Below are 21,194 nucleotides of genomic sequence, written 5' to 3'. Positions count from 1 at the left end.
AGTTAACAGCATAAGAAACACAAGGATGCTACCAACTTCTAAGACTGTAGTAACAGCTCTCCCCAGATTGCACTGCAACATTGTCAGAGGCAGTCTTTTCTTTTCTTTTCTTTTCTTTTCTTTTCTTTCTTTCCTTCCTTCTTTCTTTCCTTTCTTTCTTTTCTTTCTTTCTTTCTTTCTTTCTTTCTTTCTTTCTTTCTTTCTTTCTTTCTTTCCTTTCTCCCGTGCATGGAGCCTAATGAAGGGCTTAAACTCACAACCCCGAGATCAAGACCTGAAGTTGAGATCAAGAGTCGGATGCTTAACCGACTGAGCCACCCAGGTGCCCCGCAGGCTTAGTTCTCTGACCCCTTCGCTAGCAATTCTTTGGGGAGTCCGATCTACTCAATGCTTGTCTCTTTTAACTCCTGAACTAAAATGCTCCTGGAGTTGCTCACCCGTCCTAAGTCCTCCTGCCGATCCCAAATGTTCTCTAAGCTTCCTTGGATGGTACCACGCATTTAAAACTTATTTCTGGAGCACCTGCCATGTGTCAGCCACTGAGGGTAACAAAACACGGCCGCTCTCAAGGGAGATAAGTAAACAGGAAGTGACAACACATTGTGCTGAGTTCTATGTCGCAGGAAAAGGCAAGGTACCGTGGGACATGACGACCCGGCACATATCTAGACTTCGGAGGCCAAGGGAGGCTTTCTGTGAAGGAAGCGGTGTGTGAGCTGAGATTAGGGCAAAGCAGAGGGGAAAGGACAAGGGCCGGGCTGGGAGGGGATGCAGGCTGCTTCCCCTGTTGTGCTGGAGCGTCTGAAGGGTCTGTTTGAGGAACCGAAAGGAGCTCGGCCCAGGCCGGCAGGCAGGATGCAAGAGGCTGGAGGTGCGCAGGGGAGAGGAGGCTGAGGCCAGACCGTAGTGCTGAGGAGTGTGGGCCTTATGGCAGAGCCACCGGGCCGCCGCCGCCGGGCTTTGATGAAAGCAGAAACGAGTACCACAAGTGGGCAAGGAAAGACACCCTCGAGACCGACCCGCACCGCGTCAGTGCCATCTGGCCTCACGGGCAGCGCTTCTCGACGCTGTCAGGAGTGCCCTGTGAGCCGGCGGGGGTGGGGAGGGGGGAGGTGAATGCAAATCCCCGGGGCCTCCCTGGAAGGTCCTGGCCAAACGGGCCTGTGATTTTCTGCATTCTAGTCCACGAGACGCAGAGTGCCCGGAGATACCAAAACCAGTTCTCATCAAGTCATCGGGCCAAATGGACACTCCGGGAGCCAGCCCCGTGTTTATGCTGTAGTTTCCGAAGTCCCGGACACGGCCCTCCACACCCCATTGTGTCAGAAGCAGTCTGAATGGAGGACCGAAAGGGGGACAGGGCATGTGGAGAGCACACAGCCAATGCGAGATCTCAGGCGTCCGTAGCCTGGTATCACAGTGACTCAACACACCCCTTCCTGAACACTCCTCCCCAGAGCCCGGCCCCGGAGAGCCCCCCACCATCTGTGCAGTCCACCCCCTTCACAAAGCGCCCCCAGCCTTGCCCCGCTGCCACCCCAAGGTCCACACTAGCTTCTAAAATGAGTTTGTGCCTCCGCTAGCCTTCATCATACACGTATTTTTATACACGTAACTGCGCCGGGTGATGTCTCCCCCTCCACATCTCAAACTTCACGAGCGAAGGGCCACGTTTCTTATCTCCGCTGCCTATTCAGTGCTGTAGCCACAATGTGTGCCAAATAAAGTTTTATTGGACTGAACTGTTTACCCTGGTCCTTTCTGCCTTGTTCTGTTGCTAATAATTCTAGGCTCTAAAGGAAAGGAAATGCGTAAAGTTGAATTTAGAAATTCAACAAATTTTGCGGATGTGCTCACAAACTTCAGATAGAAGTTATTTTGTGGGGAGCTAACCTACTTTTTTTTTTATAGCTGTTTTCCGGGCACCTGGGTGGTTCAGTCAGTTGAGCGCCCGACTCTTGATTTCCGCTCCTGGCTGTGGGATCAGGCCCGGGTCCGGCTCCACGCCGAGTGTGGAGCCAGCTTAAGATTCTCCCTTTTGTTCTCTGCCCCTCTCCCCCACCACTCACACCCTCTCTCTAAAGACAAAAACAGGGGCGCCTGGGTGGCTCAGTCGGTCGGGCGTCCGACTTCGGCTCGGGTCATGATCTCGCGGTCCGTGAGTTCGAGCACCCCCGTCGGGTTCTGCGCTGACAGCTCAGGGCCTGGAGCCTGCTTCGGATTCTGTATCTCCCTCTCTCTGACCCTCCCCCATTCATGTTCGGTCTCTCTCTGTCTCAAAAATAAATAAATGTTAAAAAAAATTTTAAAGACAAAAACAAACAAAAATGGTTGTTTTCTTATTGCTTCCTTAATTTTTTTTATCGACGTATACTTGACATACAATGTCACAATAGTTTCAGGTGTTGAGCCAACCGATTTTTTATCCCTGGGCATGATATCATTTTCCTTTTGAAAGGTAGACACCCATCATTCACACATTGCTGGTAGGAATGTAAACTGGTACAGCCACTCTAGAAAATAGTTTGGCAGTTTTTTATAACACCAAATATATAATTACCATATGACCCAGCAATTGCACTCTTGGGCATTTATTCCAGAGATACAAAAAGTTGTGTTCACATAAAAACCTGAGCATGAGAATTCATAGCAGTTTTATTCATAACTGCAAAAAATTAGAAACGATGGAGATATCCTTCAAGGAGTAAATGTTTAAACAAATTGGTACCTCCATACCATGAAATTTAAAAAAATGAACTATTGATACACAAAACAATTTGGAGGGACCTCAAGGGTATTATGCAGAGTTTAAAAAAAAAAGTCACCCTCAAACAGTCATATGCTCTAAGAGTCTATTCCAGTAACATTCCCTTTTTTTAATGTTTATTTATTTATTTTGAGAGAGAAAGAATGAGCGGGGGAGGGGCAGAGAGAGAGAGAGAGAGAGAGAGAGGGAAAGAGAATCTCAAGCAGGCTCCACGCTTTCAGCGCAGAGCCCGACGTGGAGCTCAGTCTCACAAACCGTGAGATCATGAGCTGAGCCAAAACCAAGAGTTGGACGTCCAACCAACTGAGCCACCCAGGCGCCTCCATTCCAGTAACATTCTTGAAATGACAAAATTATAGAGATAGAGAACAGATTAGTAGCTGCCAGAGGTCAGAGACTTGGGGGAAAGTAATGCAGGGTGAGGGGGTGCTGAAAGGTGTAGGGTATGGCTATAAAATGGCAACTGAGGGGATCCTTGTGGTTATGGAACTATTCTATATTTACACATGTGATAAAATTGCATAGGACTACACACAAACACACACACACACACACACACACACACACACACACACACACGGTTGCATGTGACACAGGTGAAGTTTGAATTAGGTGGGTGGATTGTACCCACAGCAACTTTCTGGTTTTGATATTGCATTCTGGTTACAGACAGATAAATGGTACACTGGGATCGCCCTGTGCATTTTTTTGGCAACATCCTAGGGATCTACAATTTTTAAAGATATTTTTAGAAAGTAGACACCAAAAGCAGATGCATTTTCTACTGAAGCATACTGCCCCCCTCTTGGGTTTGTGAAAAGAATAGCGATAAAGAAGATGTGATTGTTGGGGCGCCTGGGTGGCTCAGTCAGTTAAGCGTCCGACTTCGGCTCAGGTCGTGATCTCACGGTCCGCGAGCTCGAGCCCCGCGTCGGGCTCTGTGCTGACAGCTCAGAGCCTAGAGCCTGCTTCGGATTCTGTGTCTCCCTCTCTCTCTGCCCCTCCCCCGTTCATGCTCTGTCTCTCTCTGTCTCAAAAATAAATAAACATTTAAAAAAATTTTTTTTAAAAAGAAGATGTGATTGTTGAATCACTGTGTTGTACACCTGAAGCTAATAGAACATTGTGTGTTAATTATACCTCAATTAAAAACAATGATAAATAAAGCCAAAAAAACAGGTTGTTCTTTTTCAGTTTTGGTTTTTTGTTTGTTTTAAATGTTTATGTATTTATTTTGGGAGAGACAGGATACAAATGGGGGAGGGGCAAGAGAGGGATGCAGAGAGAGAGAGACGGATACAGAGAGAGACAGAGAGAGACAGAGAGAGAGAGAGAGAGAGAGAGAGAGAGAATCCTAAGCAGACTGTGTGTTGTCAGCACAGAGCCCGACGTGGGGCTCGAACTCACGAACCGTGAGATCGTGATGTGGGCCGAGATCAAGAGTCGGACGCTCGACCGACTGAGCCACCCAGGCGCCCCTCGGTTTCGGTTTTTAATTAGGTTAGAGCCCAGTGCTCGCCAAACAAAAGCAATCCATTCTTCCCCCGCAAGTCTCCTGCGCACACTCACCAGTAGTAGAGAGTATAGTTGGTGTCGGGACTTGTGTTCCTTCCAGGGAGCCAAGTACACTTCATGTAGCTCAGGTTGTGCCAAACGCATTGGAGCTCAGTCACAGCAGACTCAGGATCACCTGCAACATCCAGCCAAGGGTTTAGGCTCCTTCTTTCCCTGCCAGGCAAACCTGCCAATCCCTCTGGGGCATGGGGGACGGTGAGAGTGTCTTCCCAGAAAGCCAATCCCTAATCTCTCATGCCATTTTACCTACGAGGCACCCAGGATGGAGAAAACCCAAATCTGACTCGCTCAAAACTCTCTCTCTCACCTCCAGATACCGAGGAAATAGCTTTACCATCCCTGTGGGACTCTAACTTTGTAGCCCTAACTGGAGAGAGAGTCTAAAGGTCAAATAGTATTTCAATCGTAGGAAGTGAGTACGGAATTCCTAAATGAAAGTGAAAATACAAACGACCCATATATACCTACCTGTCTTTCAAGAAAACAAGTCTACTGAGTCACCATTCACCTTCCTGTCTTCTGACCCCTACTAACACATCTTGTTTTAAAGACTAAACAAGCATTCCTCCTGAAGCAACTCGGGGAAAAGTTAAGCATAACATCACTCTTGGTAGTTGTTTCCTGTGGATTATGACTTTACGAGCCCTATCGTCTTTATCATCTGAAATCTCGACCTGTATAAAGCCTTTGCAGTTAGGGCATCATGTCACCAAGTTAAATGCCTCTGTTTAAAATGCAAACTTGCTATCCCTCAGGATTCTTGAAGGGGTACTGGACTGAGCCGTCATCAACCGTTTAACTGGCACAATACGATGTAGGCTTTTTCAGATTATTCCTTAAACTCCCAAAGAAATGAGAAAAAGGGAGCTAAGTTGTTTTAAACCATGTTCCCAGCCTCATGGCAGTACTGAATTTTATCCTTTTACAAAGACGACTTCATATACTTTTGATCGGCGCAAGGCAGGCAGAGAGGATGGTCTGGAGACCAGGCCACATAGCGCTAAGGTCTGGTGGTGGGAGAGGGAACCTTCCAAACAAGGGGCAACGTGACATTAATAGATAGTACGTACACAGGATTTGCTCTTGCCAGGCCCTATTCTAACTACCTCACCTCGAGTGACTTACATCAGCTTTTCAACGGTCCTGGCAGGAAGTACTGTCATCATCCCCATTTTACAGATGAGGAAAGTGAAGGCGGGAGGGGCTAAGTGACCTGCCAAAGGTCACACGGCTACTGGTTGGCAGAGCTGAGACTTCAGCTTGGACATCTGCTCTCTGGCAGCCCTGCTCTTAATCAGTATACACCCCTCCCTCCGTGCGAGCCAAGAGCCAGAAGAATCTGGGTGATGGGCGGGAAGGGAACTGGGGGCCAATGACCGACCTGACTACGTGACAGCTGTGCCCAGGGCTGGTCTTGAACTGGAGCAGGGCCCACGGGCCCCTTTTCCTTTTCTAAAACCTTTCCCCAAATATGTCCCGTTTATCAAGCTAATCTCTCTAAAGAGGAAGACAGTATTTTGGCTTTTTTAAGGTACTGGACCTGTAATCTAAAGACCTAGGGCAACTCACTCAGTTCCCCTCTTCCTCATGGAATGGGTCCCAGGTAACTTGCTCACATCACAAGACAAGCTGGGGCTCCTGGGTGACGCAGTCGGTTAAGCATCTGACTCGATTTCAGCCCAGGTCATGATCTCACGGTTGTGAGACTGAGCCCCGCTTCAGTCTCCACGCTGGGCATGAAACCTGCTTAAGATTCTCTCTCTCCCTCTCCCTCTGTTCCTCGCCTACTTGTAGGCTCGCTCTCCCTACCAAAAAAAAAAAAAAAAATTAAAAAAAAAACCACAACAAGCTCATGAAGCTTAATTTAGGGGAAGGGTGTATATGTGTGTATATCACATTCCAAATTACTTATTTTTGAGAGGGGTGGGAGGGGCAGAGAGAGAGGGGGACAGAGGATCCAAAGTGAGCTCTGCGCTGACAGCAACGAACGAGCCCAATGCAGGGCTCGAACTCACGAACCATGAGATCGTGGCCTGAGCCGAAGCCAGACGCTCAACTGACTGAGCCACCCAGACATACCCGTATTCCAAATTATTAAGTGCTGTGTAACTACTAGGCATTTACTCAAGTTGTGAGCACTTCGAAAGCAGGGACATCCTCATATTTATCATTGTGTTGTCAGCACCTAGTACAATGCCTGGAGCTTATCAGACTCAGCAAGTATCTGAAAATTGAATGAATTAATGAACACCGAACATGAGCATATGGATAATTTGGATTTATGCTCTAAATACCACCAAACAGTGCTTTCAGCTGTTACCTTCAGGGGGCGGGGTGCATTTTTCCACCAAAATGCTAGGATTGTCACTTTCATTGGTGCTACACTGGGATCCCACTTGCAGACAGATCCTCTCGTTCAGGGGCACTTCTTTTGAACGATGGGTTTCAGGAGCGATTTTCTAAGGTTAGGAAGTTTTAAAAAGGCATTACTGTAGCAAATACACAGAAACACACTCAGCTAATAAAACAATGGCATGTTCAAATGTGTAAAAAAAAAAAAAAGGAAAGTTATCGGATGGCATAAAACAGTGACTCTCAACCTGGGGTGATTTTGTTTCCCCCGCCCCGCCCCCCCCCCCCCCCCCCCCCCGCCGGAGGACTTTTGATAAAGTCTAAGAATATTTTTGGTCACCGGAACGTAGGAGGGGGCTGCCAGTGGCGTCTAGTAGGCAGCGGCCAAGGATGCTGCTCAACATGGTACAAGGCACAAGACTGCCTTCCCTCCCCTTACGACAAAGAATTATCTCGCACCAAATCTCAGCAGTGCCACGGCTGAGAAACCCCAGTACAGATAAAAGACAATTTCCTACATTTTAAATGTACAAACATTATGACATTTACCTATAAACCTACTATGCTAACACATCAACTGTCTAAAAGCAACTTTAAAGGAAACACTGTAAGATGATCAATATTCCATTCCTAACCAGATGCAGTATCATGATCAAGATCAAGGTGAAAAACTGCTTTAAGAATCCAGTGACCCTGGTCACCTCTGAGGGCAGGAAGTAAAGGAGGGCCTGGGGACCACAGAGAGACTTTTCATTAAACATCTTCCTGCACTGTTTGGCCATTTTTAAAAAATCTTATTTATTTTTGAGAGAGAGGCAGAGACAGAGACAGAGCGTGAGCGGGGGAGGGGCAGAGAGAGAGGGAGACACAGAATCCGAAACAGGCTCCAGGCTCCGAGCGGTCAGCACAGAGCCAGACACGGAGCACGAACCCACAGACCGCGAGATCATGACCTGAGCCGAAGTCGGACGTTTAACCGACTGAGCCACCCCGGTGCCCCATGTCTGACCATTGTGACTACCTCACACACACACACAGAAATGTCAAGGGTTGTTCAGAGAACCACACCCTTATTCTGAAGAGTAGATGACCATTCCTGACAGCATACAGATGTAAATCACAAATCTGGTGGTTAGGATTTAGAATGAGGAGATTAGAGGGCTCTTTAGGAAATTAACATTTTCCAAACTGACAGAGTTGGAATAATTCTGAAGCTGCTTTTAATCAGGGCTCCAAGGAGCTTCCTGTTTTGCAATAGTTTCTGACTCAAGTTGGAGATAGCACTTCCTTTCATATACGTGCTGCCGGCCCTGAAGTGAAAACTTTGTCACGGCTGCCTCTGTCTGCTGTCCTAAAGAGCTGCTCTGCCATTTCAGAGGCCGGCTGCCAGCTGAGTGTAAGGACAACTGTGAGATACCCCCGAAAGCAAGACATTAAGGGTGCCCTCTGAGAGGGAGCTAGTACATCAACAATTAATGAATCACAGCAGCAAAGACGGGAAAAACATCACATCAGAGACTGAAGAGCTTTAGGCCCAGGCACAACAGCACTCTGAAAAGGGACTTACCTGGTCAGCCCTGAGGAAACAAAGAAAAAGAAAGGTGTGTGAGCAACCTTCTGGCCGGCAGAAGGTTCTGGGGGGGATCTAGCTCCACGGACACTAATTCTGTGCCACCGGCAAAGCTCTGCCTTTCTGCAGTGGGACCTCCAGCCGCTCTTAGCCAAATACATTTTCACAACTCATTTCTGATCCTTCACAAGAAACCGACTCACCATTTGGCTTTCTATGGCAGTGCTGCCTACAGGGATGGAACACGCCGGTTATGCCAGCACAAAGCTTTCTGGAATTTTTTTTTTTCCCCCGAGAGAGCTCTCACGGCAAAGGAAGGAATCGGCCCTCGAGAGTGGCCTGCGTGCCGAGGAGGTGAGGGCTCTCAGCCCGTGACAGCGGAGACCGGCCCCGGGACCGTGGGCAGGGAGGCGCGAAGGCCCCGGGATGCAAATGTCACCCACCTCCCAGTCTCACCAAGCACCAGTCCCATGTAGCTCAAGGTACGTTAATATGCAATTGGCACGAAAGAAGTAGAAACCCCAACTGTCAACGACCGCCAAGTCCAGCACACCTTTATCAGACAAGGAACTAAACCCCTTCCAGCAGATCTTGATGAGGTACGTGCGATGGCTCCCACGTGACTTTCGGCTGGCTGCGGTGACTCATTCCACGGGTAGCTGCTGTATGACACGAGGCTCCACCCCTCGGGGAATCTGGGCTCCTTTGAAAATTTATCAAAATCCAAGGCCAGAGTCCTGAAATGATCCCTCCCCCTCAGGACCGACGTTCATTTGGCCGGATCACACCTTTCCCAATTCCAGATTCCTTTCTCAGTAGGAAAAGTGCGTCGGCCTCGGCTTTTGCCTCTCTGGACGCCTGGATGGCACAACAGCTCTTTAATTTATTCACCTAGTGAGACTTGCCTATCTCTTGGTGATGAAAGATACCTAATCTGATGCCAAAGCACATAAATCAACGTTCTTTTAACAACCACCAGCCAAAAAAACAAAAACAAAACCTGATGCCAGATCCTTCTTCGACTCACCAGACTGGGAAACTAGGAGATATTGCTACAACAATGGTGGAGGGCAGCCACTTAAAACTCATCTTGTATTTAAAAAAACAGGGGCGCCTGGGTGGCGCCGTCGGTTAAGCGTCCGACTTCAGCCAGGTCACGATCTCGCGGTCCGTGAGTTCGAGCCCCGCGTCGGGCTCTGGGCTGACGGCTCGGAGCCTGGAGCCTGTTTCCGATTCTGTGTCTCCCTCTCTCTCTGCCCCTCCCCCGTTCTCTCTGTCCCAAAAATAAATAAATGTTGAAAAAAAAATTAAAAAAAAAAAATAAATAAAAATAAAAAAACAAAAATCGTATATGAATCCCTGTCTCTTGTGTTCATGGCCCTCCAATCTGAAGACTGAAAGTGACCTCAAGGGTTTATCTCATTTAGCAACGTAAGACCTCTAGACGGTCTCACAAGCCCCCCTAACATGTACAAACTATCCTAAAGCCACTACTGCGATCTGCTTCAAAGCGTATACCAGACAATCTGATCATCTTAATGCTTTGTCCAAAGGATGAGAAGGGGAAAGGGAAACCGCTCCTGCCACTCGTTCTCAGCCTCAGGACTGAAAAACTTCAAAAGGTCACATGGGATATCTCCCAGCATTGATTAGAAGAGATAATCCGTGTTTCTCACAACTGTGGCACTGACAGCACCAACGGTCAGAGGTCAGGTGGCTGGAATATAAATGAGCAGGACTCAGGCAGAGGTCGCTCTTCATGGTTTCCATCTGGTCTCCCCAGGGGCAAAATGGAGGGTGATGTTAGGTTGAACCATATGACCTATAAAAGCAACAATTTCATGTGATTCGACGTAACAAGAAAAAGAAGAAGAAAAAGGGACGATTATGGAACATGAGCTCGGGGCCAGGTGCATTGCGAACATCCTCTCCTCTAATGCACGCGCCGCTGACGTCGGGTGGGTCCCACCCCGGCATTTTACAAACAAGGAAATGAAGGCTCGGGGAGGTTAAGTGACCTGCCCAGGGTCACACGCCTTGACAGGGGAAGAGCCACACCGTCAAACCCAATCCTCTCTGATTCCACTGCCTCCTATGGTCGCTTTCAAGTCTCAGTTTCTGTATCTCTCCTGTGGAGTCGGCCCCATTTCCAGGCTACGATACCACCGTGTCTACGCGACCGACCCTCGAGTGTGCTTGGCTGGCTAATGAACGTGGACCTGTTAGAAGACAAGGTGACCTCCCCTCGGTTTCAACGCGATACTTAGGCGAAGCCCTTAAATAAGGTCTCTTCTGTGATTTCGCAGGGCCTGAAGTACTGAGAGTTGCCCCTAAGAATCCAAATGCCTGATGGCCCCTCCTTAGGAACAAGAGGAAGCCGACAGAGCGGAAGGGGAACTCAACTCCTGAGCTCAACTTCTGCATTGAGGGCATCTCCTTTTTGTCAGCTTGCTTTTTGTCTTTTTTCTTTTTTTTTCATTGAAGTATAGTTGACATACTAGTTTCGGGTGCGCAAAACAGGGATGCGACATTTATGTCCCTTACTCAGCGGTCCCCCTGACGGTAGGTCTGGTCACCATCTGTCACCGCACAAACTTCTTAGAATATTGTTGGCTGTCTTCCCTACGCTGTGGTCTTTGCCGTCATGGCTTATTTATTTTATAACCGAAAGCTTGTACGGCTTAATCCCCTACACCTACTTTGCCCATTCGTCCCCTGCAACCATCAGCTTGTCCTCTGCGCCTGTGAATCGGTTTCTGTCTTGTTTTGTGTGTTCGTTTGGTTTTTTTCGAGTCCACATGAGTGAAATCACAGGGTATTTGTCTTTGGTCCATCGGCGTTGTCACAGATGGCAACATTTCGTTCTTTTTTATGACCGAGTCACATGATGCTGTATAAATATACCACATCTTCTTCATCACTTCATCTCCCCTACCGTGACCATTGTGAGTAATGCTGCAATAATCGTAGGGGTGCATGTATCTTTTTGAATTAGTGTCTCCATTTTCTTCAGGTGAATACCCAGAAGTGGAACTGCTGGACCGTAGGGCAGTTCTCTTTTTAATTTCTTGAGGAACCTCCATATCGTTTTCCAGAATTTACAGTCCCACCAACAGTGCAGGAGGGTTCCCTTCTCTCCACATCGTCACCAGCACGTGATAGTTCTGGTCCTTTTTTTTTTTTTTTTTTTTTTTTTAAGATTTTGTCTTTAAGTAAGCGCTACACCCAATGTGGGGCTCAAACTTAGAACCCTGAGATCAAGAGTCGCATGCTCTACCCACTGAGCCAGCCAGGCACCCAGATATTTCTTGTCCTTTTGATACTAGCCATCCTGACAAGTATGAAGCAATAGATCTAATTGTGGTTTTGATTTGCATTCCCTGACGATGAGTGATGTTGAGCATCTTTTCATGTGTCTGTTGGCCATCTGGATGTCTTCTTTGGAAAAAGTGTCTATTCGGGTCTAGAGGACCTCTTTTTTTTTAATGTTAGAGTGTGTGTGTAAGTGGGGGAGAGGGACAGAGGGACAGATGGAGAGAATCGTAGTCAGGCTCCATGCTCAGCATGGAGTCCGTCCTGGGGCTCGAGCCCATGACCCTGGGAACATGACCTGAGCTGAAATCAAGAGTGGGACGTTCATCCGACTGAGCCACCCAGAGGACCTCTTAAAATGCAAATATTTCTGGGGTGCCTGGGTGGCTCAGTCGGTTAAGCGTCCGATTCTGGATTTCGGCTCCGGTCATGATCTCAGGGTCACGATCTCACGGTCTTGAGGTAGAGCCCCACGTCAGGCTCCACGCTAGGCATGGAGCCTGCTTAAACACTTTTCTCTCTCTCAAAAAAAAAAAAAAAAAAAAAAAAAAAAAAGCAAATACCCTGAGTAGCCTCAATTCTCTATCAATGAACACCTAACCCGTAATTAACACCCCAGCAGAAAAGGGGGAAGAAAGGCAGATTAGTAAGTTTCCCTCAAGAGGAAGAGCGTGTTTCATCCTTGCTTTATTAAGCTTTCACATACATGATTTTCCACGTCCCAGAAAGCCAGAGAAGAGAGTAGAGCCACACTTTACACAGCAGGAAACTAAGGCTCAGAGAGGTTCAAGAACTTACCCCAGGCCACAGGGATCGCTGAGTGGCCACCAACTAGAGCCTAGTTCTCCTGACTCCCCCTGGTGCCAGGCTGCATGAACATGATGATTCCACGGTTCGCTGATCCAGAGCACCGTCACTAGTAACAACTTCTCCCATTCAGCCTTCTCATAGTCCCTGACAAATTCAACCCCAACCACCCCTGACGTCTCCCCTCACTGAAAGAAGGTATAAAGATACAAAATAGTTTTGAACAGCTGATCTGATGCTTTGAAGAATCTGTCAGTTAGAAGGGGCTACAAGACGATAGGGCCCAAGAGAAAATTCCACTGGACAAGACTACCGTAAAGAATCTGAAAATTATCCAATCTTGTTAACAAAAATTCACTTATGTCAGTTGACTACATCTGACTGGAAAGGCTGAAAGTTCCCCTCATTTTTCCTCAGGCATCGGGAAACCTAGCCAACCCTATCTGCCACTGATGTCTTAGTTTTTCACTTTCCATATGGCCAATTACTTTTGTGTCACATAGTTCTTACATACCTGCGTGCGTGTCATTAGCAAGACGGTAGGTGGGAAAACTCCCTGAGAAACTGGAAGTGTTATATACATGCAGGCAGGAACACAGGAAGAAATGCTAACGCCATGATTTGTTGAGAGCCCAGTAGATAAAGATACCTAGTATTTCCCAACAGAGTATCTCATTGCATTTCATTATCAAATAATGAGCCAACAGTTTCAAATGTTCAAACGCTCGATTTTTTTCAACAGTCATTTTCCCAGGTAAAATTTAGACGCAACCCAAGACAAAATTCCCACTTCGAAGTGAGGTTAGAATTCAGTTTATTCTTGGCTCCGGTTCAAAGTGTTCACTTTGCCTCATCAATGCAATACCTTCCAGAAAACTTACCTTATCCTGTTTGTTGTCAAAATGACTAAAATACCGTAAGGTGCAATTCGGGCTGGCTCCCTCAGGAGGGTCCCATGTCCAGATGACCGTGCAGAGGTTTTCAACAGAAACGCTCAAATTTGTCACAGGCGGCTGAGTTTCTGTTCAAATGAAGCACAAGGAGTACATTTATCAGCACTGGCCAGGGTTTTTAGTGGGTCATTTGATCCATTCCTCCAAGTCCTAGAGGCCAAGAATAGGATGACTGAGAGAACAACAGCTCCCGGGTATCGAGCCAGGCACCGTTCTACGTCCTCTCCACATACTAATGCACCGAATCCTCACGACCACCTTACGAGACAGGGACGAGGAGCCTCATCTTGAAGATGAAGTGACCGAGGTCAAGCACACTGAGTCACTTGCCCCATGTCCCCTAGCTCGTCAATGGCAGAGCTGGGATACAACCCAGGAAGTGTGGCTCCGGGGCCACGTTCTTAACTACTTGCTTTAGTGTGGACACAGGGAAGAGTGCAGCCTGAAATTTCTGTTTTCCTCCCGCAGGAATTCGGGGCTCCCTCTGTTCAGGATCTACAGCTCACTCAGTGCAGACACGTCAATCTCTGGCAGCTCCGCGGGTGGGTCTCAGCAGCGTGTCTTTAATCGTGCTTGCTAACGTGACCCGGGAACTGTTTTTATAACTTTTCCAAAGAAGTACTGAGAAAGATTTAACAGTGCCCTGTCATTCCTCTGAGGCCTGACACTAAACAGCTGGGACTGTAGCTCTGACTAATCCGAAGAGGGAAGAAGAGAGGGAAACTGAACCAGTATCTTAAAAATGTGTTTCATTTGGAGAAAACCCACCACTGCCTCCACCAAATACTTAGTGACTCTATCGTTTTGGACCCAGCTCTATCACCAGGGAAAAGAGTTTTAAAGCTTCTGCCGAAAACAGGGAAAGACACAGAGTGGGGGAAAGGAAACACCATTTCAAACTTTGCCGAGAGCTTCTGAGACCAGGACTACCAAAATCACCCCCCGGGAACCGGATGACAGAACCTCTCTTCTACCTTCGCCACTTTTCTATAAACTGAAAATTATTCCAAAATAAAGTTCATTAAACTCATTAAAGAAAAAACAATCCCGGGGTGTGTGGATGGCTCAGTCAGTTAAGCGTCTAGCTTCAGCTCAGGTCATGATCTCCCGGTTCGTGGGTTCGAGCCCCGCATCGGGCTCCGCCCCGCACTGGTGGTGAAGAGTCTGCGTGGGATTCTCTCTCTCTCTCCCTCTCTCTCTCTCTCTCTCTCTCTCTGCCCCTTCCCCACTTGCACTCGCGTGCGTTCTCTCTCTCTCACACACAAAATAAAATAAACCTTTAAAAAATAATAAAACAAATAAATAAATAAATCCTCCCAAATTGCCCCAAGTTGCAAACTCAGTCCTTATTGATTGCTTACGGGATACCGTTGTCTTTAATTTACCAATCCACAGAGCTCTATTTTATACTCTATGCCAACACACTGGAGTGCACTGGGCCTCTTACATAATCCGTAAATACTTTATGCCATTACCTTCCTCTTCAACTGAACAAAAGATTCCTTTGGTCCCCAAACATCAGCCCCACAGGCACTACGTAGCTGGCATTTCCCCAAAGGCTCTGGACTCTGGATATTCATTCCCTTTCCCGACTCTTCTACCATCAGTGTTTCCCGCAAGGGTGACCAAAAGGCCCAAGTGTGGGGACGCGCAGCCCGCGGCAGGACCAGCGGAGGCAGAAAATTCCCACTGCACTGAGTTAAAACCCAGCTAGCGTCCGGAAGCATCGACGGCTCAGGCAACAGTGCTGGCGTCAGGATTCTAAGCACCTACGGGCGTATACGGCGGTTTCATTTTGGCCTTTCTAACGCCACATCAGCACCCGTGAAGACAAATCATTTGTCAGCTCTAGAGCCTCTAATAAGAACTTCGTTCCTCCCGAAGACTACGATCTACTCTAGGCTTATCTGCCATATTCCGCACTTTCCAGAAACACCCGGCAGCAAACTTCCTGATGCTCTACCTTCCTACTCCCACGCAAACATTAAAGCCCCGATAATAAAAAATATTACCTATTTATGGTAATGTAATAAATCACACCTCAATTTTCAAGGCAATTTAAGACCTTTTAGAATCTATTTTTGGGGGTGCCTGGGTGGCTCAGTTGGTTAAGCGCCCGACTCTTGGTTTTGGCTCAGGTCATGATCTTGTGGTTTCGTGGGTTCGAGCCCCGCATCAGGCTCTGCACTGGCAGCACGGACCCTGCTGGGGATTCTCTGTCTCCCTCTCTCTCTGCCTCTACCCCACTCGTGCTGTCTCTCTCGAAATAAATCAATAAACTTTTAAAAGAAATCTGTTTTTTAACCTCAGTATTTTAATAGAACAATAGCCTGCACTATTTCCAATCTCTCAGATGGGTTTATTTTTCCCCGCATCTGTTAAGTGTCCTTTAGTCAAATCTTCTAATTGGTTGGCATTTTAGGCTACTTGTGGCTATCTGCCATCCCTTTTTTTTCTCCCTAATGGTTCCTTCCATTTCTCTTGAGGTTTTTCCACTTCCTATACTTTAAAAATACACACACACACACACACACACGCTCTCAGTCATCCTGAAACTTAAAATACAATCTCCGAACATTTAAATATATATGGATACATGTGTGTGTAGGTATAACACACGGAGATATGTTCGTAAATAACTGGTGACTGTACTTCTCGTACAGATCTCTAATAGCTCCTCATATGCAAGACATGATATCATTTCAGTACAGCGTAGGATTATGAGCATGGACTCTGGAGCCAGACTGCCTGAGTTCCCATCCCAGCTCTGCTACAGACTGGCTGGCAAGTTCCTTAACCTCTCTGTGCTCCAGGTTTCTCACCTATAGCATGAGGATGATCAAGAACGACCTATCACAAAAGGGCAATCTTGAGGATGAAATGAGTTACTACAGATAAAATGCTCAGAACGGAGCCTGGCACAGAGCAAGTGCTATATAAACGTTAGCAACCTACTTGCTCTCTTTTTGAAGAAACAAAACAGTTCTAAACAGGTGCTTTGGGGGGCGCCTGGGTGGCCCAGTTGGTTAAGTGTCCGACTCTTGATTTCAGCTCAGGTCATGATCCCGGGGTCGTGGGATCGAGCCCCGCGGGCTCCGCAATGAGCGTGGAGCCTGCTGAAGATTCATTCTCCTTCCCTGTGGCCCTCTCCCCCCACTCATGCTCTTTCTCTCTCTCTAAAATAAATAAAATAATAAAATAAAATAAAATAAAATAAAATAAAATAAAATAAAATAGCTGCTTTGGGGGGCGCCTGGATGGCTCACCCGGTTAAGCATCTCACTTCGGCTCAGGTCATGATCTCGTGGTTCATGAGTTGGAGCCCCGCGTCAGGCTCTGTGCTGACAGCTCAGAGCCTGGAGCCTGCTTCAGATGCCGTGTCTCCCTCTCTCTCTCTCTGCCCCTCCCCTGCTCACACTGTGTCTCTCTCTTTCAAAAATGATTAAACTTAAAAAAAAAATAGTTGCTTTGGCTGTCTGTGAAAGGGATACGTGCCCACCGCCTGTAAGACAGAACGGGCATTTAATTCCAACCGTTCCTCAGAGGTTGATCACTGGCTTCAGAAAGGGGAATGGGAAGGAGGGACTCAAGTAGCTACCCCCAACTAAACTTCAACCCTCAAGAGAGTCTGTACGGTCACCTCGCACAAGATTCCATTCTCCTTAGAAACTGAGACGGTCAATGCTCTAATAGGGCATGTTGCTTAGATAATAGTTTTTGCTCTCTCCTATTCAATCACAGGAGATGGCAGAGGCCTGCATATTTCGGGAAAAGTTAAGGAAATCACAACAGTCATATATGAGTCACCGCCTCCTTCCCTTACATCTACTCAGTCATCAACGTCTGTCCATTTTCTCTTGCAACATCTCTTTTAATCATCCCAATCATACCAATGTGCTCTTCTGGGCCTGCGAGACAGGCTGACACCAGTAAGTCATGGCCCTGGACAGGAGGCATTCACCACGCATCTTTCTTTCTTTCTTTTCGTTTAAATCTTATTTCTTTCTTTTGAGAGAGAGAGAGACAGAGACAGAGAGAGAGAGAGAGAGAGAGCGCATGAGCAGGGGAGGAGCAGAGAGAAGGAGAGAGCAAATCCCGAGCAGGCTTCGTGCTGTCAGCACAGAGCCCGACACGGGGCTCGAACTTGCAAACCGTGAGATCATGACCTGAGCCGAAATCAAGAGTCAGACGCTTAACCGACTGAACCACACGGGCGTCCCCACAACACATCTTTCTGGTGGACAACTTCAACCCTAGAGTCCTGGACAGCTTTACGCTCCAGCGAGTCCTGTCACCCGGTCAAGTCTCCCTGCTTGCTTCTCCTCTGGTGTCATTTCCCTCACGCTGTGCCCCACTCCAGGCCTTCATGGGCAAATGAAACTCTTCTGCCTGGACTGACTTTGCCAACACACCCTCCTGCCAAGCCGGGCTGCTTGCTGCCCACAAGGGAGCACCGTCTCACCCTCATTTCTGGGTCTCTACTCTGGCTATTCTGCCCTGACTGGGAAGAACTTCTCCACCCACTCAAATTCCACCCATCCTGAAGGTCTAGCTCAAGTTTTACCTCTTCCCCACAACTACCAGTCCTCACAGCTTCCCCTCTTCTGAACGCCTACAGTGCTTATTATTTGGGCCACACGGTCTGGCAATTAGAAAGCGAGTCTCCAATATACGATCAATCACTTCAAAACAAATGACCTGTCCATCTGTTCATGGGTCCCAACCAATCCTACCTGCTACTCTGGGAGGTGGCCAGCTCCTCTCCCAGCCAAGGACTCCCCCTCCCTTCTACAGAGGGAGGCACTGAATACAGGGGTCAGGGCATGACCTCTGGAGTCAGGCTGCCCAGATTGGACACCTAGCTCCACTCTACCACCCACAAGGCTTGGAGCAAGACTCTTAGCCTCACTGTGCCCAGCTACCTTATATCCAAAATGGGACTAACGGCAGCACCTATAGGATAGGTTTTGTGTGAAGGTTAAATGAAACAACACAAATGGAAGACTCAGAACGCTGCCTGGCATAAAGAATATTAAACACTATATAAATGCTAGTTTTTGTTATTAAGACATGCCACCATGTGGACTATCAGACTAAGCAGACTAAATTCAGCTTGTAACCTAATCATTTTATGAACACAGAAGATTAGAGCTGGAAGAGCCCTTAGAACTTACAGGCGAGGCACCTGGGTGGCTCAGTTGGTTGAGCGTCCAACTCGTTTAAAAAAAAATTTTTTTTAATGTTTATTTATTCTTGAGAGAGACAGAAACAGAGTGTGAGCAGGGGTGGGACAGAGAGAGAGGGAGACACAGAATCCAATGCAGGCTCCAGGCTCTGAGCTGCCAGCACAGAGCCCGACGCGGGGCTCGAACCCACGGACCATGAGATCATGGCCTGAGCTGAAGTCAGATGCTTAACTGACTGAGCCACCCAGGCACCCTGAGCGTCTGACTCTTGATACTGGCCCAGGCTGCAATCTCAGGGTTCGTGCGATTGAGCCCTGTGTCGAGCTCTGGGTTAACAGCACGGAGTCTGCTTGGGATTCCCTCTCTCTCTCTCTCTCTCTCTCTCTCTCTCTCTCTCGACCCCTCCCCCGCACTCTCTGTCCCTCTCTCAAAATAAATAAACATTAAAAAAAAAAAAAAGAACTTACAGATGAGAAAATTGCCACACAAGAAAAGGGAAATGATGAACCCAGAGTCCCACAGCTGGGAAATGTCAGACCACTAAAACTCAAGTCCCCTGCTTCTTTTTTTCTTCACCGTATCTCATTGAAATTTTATCAATATTTCTTTTTTCTTTTTTTTTAAGTCATCTCTATACCCAGCATGGGGCTTGAACTCACAACCGTGAGATCAAGAGTCACATGCTCCACTGATGGAGCCCAGCCAGAGGCCCCGCAATTTTATCAATATTTCTAATGGGAAAAAAGTTTCTGTATTCTAAGTAACCCAAGTTACCAAAGAACTGCTGAGACAAAACTGATTAAGTTGGGGGTTGCCGGTATTGCCTAGAAGGCCAGCTGTTGTTTCAGGTGCGTGTGGGAGGCCGCAGGAGGCAGGGTGTTGGAGCAGGACCATGAACATCAGGACACTAAGGAGACAGGTGACCCTAAGTAAGCCCCTTGCCTTCTCTGGATTTCATTTCCCCACAGGATATGGGAATCCGATGTTCCCAACTGAATTACACTCCACGGTTGTCCGCTAACCTACAGAGCTCGGCTCAGTGCTAAACAAGGCAGACGCTTGAATAATTATTAACCGAAAACTTCCAACCTGCCTCCGGCCTCCACTTTAAATGCCACCTTTTCAAGTAAGGCCTTCCCACTTCACCCTGTTTATAATGGCAAACCCCTTCTCCGCTTCGTTTTTCTTCATTGTACTCAGCGCCGTCCCACACACCTGATATGTTACTTTTCCCTCCTCTCTGACTCTGCCAAGAGCCTAGAAGCTGTACAGGGCAGGGGCTGGCTCGGTCTACTTCGCTCACCGCTGCATCCGCAGCCCCGAGAACCCTGGCACGGAGCTGAGTGCACACGTTTTGTTGACTGAATCAATAAGGAGCATCCAGATTTCCTAATCAACGTTTCAACTTGGGTTTCAAAGCACAACACACTGATGGAAATGCAATCAGCAAATTGTGGGTGTTTGTGTCAATATGGTAATAAGACCTCTCCGATGTGGAGCTACTGTGGTCACCCAACGCGCCCAGAAGGCCGCTCAAGCCAGGAGCTGTCCGTGAAAAAGTCATCACCCCCCAACTGTTCACAGTGTAACTCCGCCGGGCCGATTAACGAAAAGTTGCCACACGGGGTGAGGGCGACGTGTGACCCCTCTGTAGTATCTCTGCAACTCGTCTGTAAGCCGACAATCGTTTCCAAACGTAAAGGTTAGTAAAGAAAACAAAAAGGCATCCACCCGGATGCTGCTCCCGGTTTCCCAACGGATTTCTTGAACGCCGGAGGAGGCGGGGGCCCTCGCGTCTTTTTTCTACGAGGACCGGGGTCTCCAGGAGTTCCCTTCAACTCCCACCGCCTCACTCACAAGGAGCCCCGGCGCGCCCCCGGCTCGCCCCGGCCTCGGTCGCCGTCCGCGCGGCTTCCTGGCCCCTCATCCCCTCCCGGACGACCTCGCGGGTCCTGACCCGCCGCCCTCCGACGCCGTGGGCATGTTTCCGTCCGGCGCCCGGGCGCCGGGCTCTTCCCGACGGCGCGAGGGAAGTACGGCGGCGAGTCGTCGCCTGCCCCGCCGCCGCCACCGCCTGCGACCCGGGAACGCCCCGTCGCTCCCGGGTCCCCAACCTCAAACCGGGCGCCGGAGGTTGCGGTCGCCGGGCGTCGTGAGGACCGCCCCCCACCCCCACCCCCCGGCGCCCTCCCTCGCCGCAGCCCTCGACCCCTGTCCGCCGCGACCCCAGCCGCCCCCTCGGCCGCCGCCCCGGGCCCGCGGCCGCACTCACCGGTGGGCGCGGCGCCCCCGCCGCCGCCGCCGCCGCCGGCGCAGAGCAGCAGCGCCCACAGCCCGCAGAGCCGCGCCGGCCGCTCCATGCAGCCCCTCTCCTCGGAGCCCGGCCGGGCTGCGGGCTCGGGCAGTCTCCGCCTCCTTCGCTCCCTCTCCCACTTCCCGGCTCCGCCGCCCTGGAGGCTGGGGGCCGGCGCAGACCGGAAAGGCCGCCCCGCCCACCCGCCGCAGGTAACCCGAGCCGCGAGCCGCGGGCGCGGGCGGAGGGGGCGGGGCGCCGGGGCCCCCGCGCCTCCCGCGCCTCCCGCGCCTCGCGCCTCGCGCCGCACCTGGCCCCGCCGCCGCCCCGCGTCCCCCCCCACCCCCACCCCGGAGCCCCGGCTCGGCTCGGGCCGCGC

At 49.1% G+C, this 21,194-nt stretch overlaps 1 protein-coding gene across 1 annotated transcript in view; it reads right to left on the bottom strand.

Annotated features, from left to right (window-relative positions):
* IL13RA1 (interleukin 13 receptor subunit alpha 1) overlaps positions 1–20,983 on the bottom strand; it is a 57,407-nt gene extending 36,424 nt beyond the window's left edge. Inside the window, exons 1-4 of the mRNA XM_047844227.1 lie at positions 20,795–20,983; positions 13,265–13,404; positions 6,663–6,801; positions 4,337–4,457 (exon numbers count right to left, since the gene is read on the bottom strand). Of these exons, the coding sequence (XP_047700183.1) occupies positions 4,337–4,457; positions 6,663–6,801; positions 13,265–13,404; positions 20,795–20,882 (488 nt within the window). The 5' untranslated portion in view covers positions 20,883–20,983. The remainder of the gene's footprint in view (positions 1–4,336; positions 4,458–6,662; positions 6,802–13,264; positions 13,405–20,794) is intronic.
* Positions 20,984–21,194: the final 211 nt, after the last annotated feature.

Source organism: Prionailurus viverrinus, chromosome X (genome assembly GCF_022837055.1).
Source record: "Prionailurus viverrinus isolate Anna chromosome X, UM_Priviv_1.0, whole genome shotgun sequence".
NCBI classification, from domain to species: Eukaryota; Metazoa; Chordata; class Mammalia; order Carnivora; family Felidae; genus Prionailurus; species Prionailurus viverrinus.
This window is presented reverse-complemented; position numbering and strand designations above follow the sequence as displayed.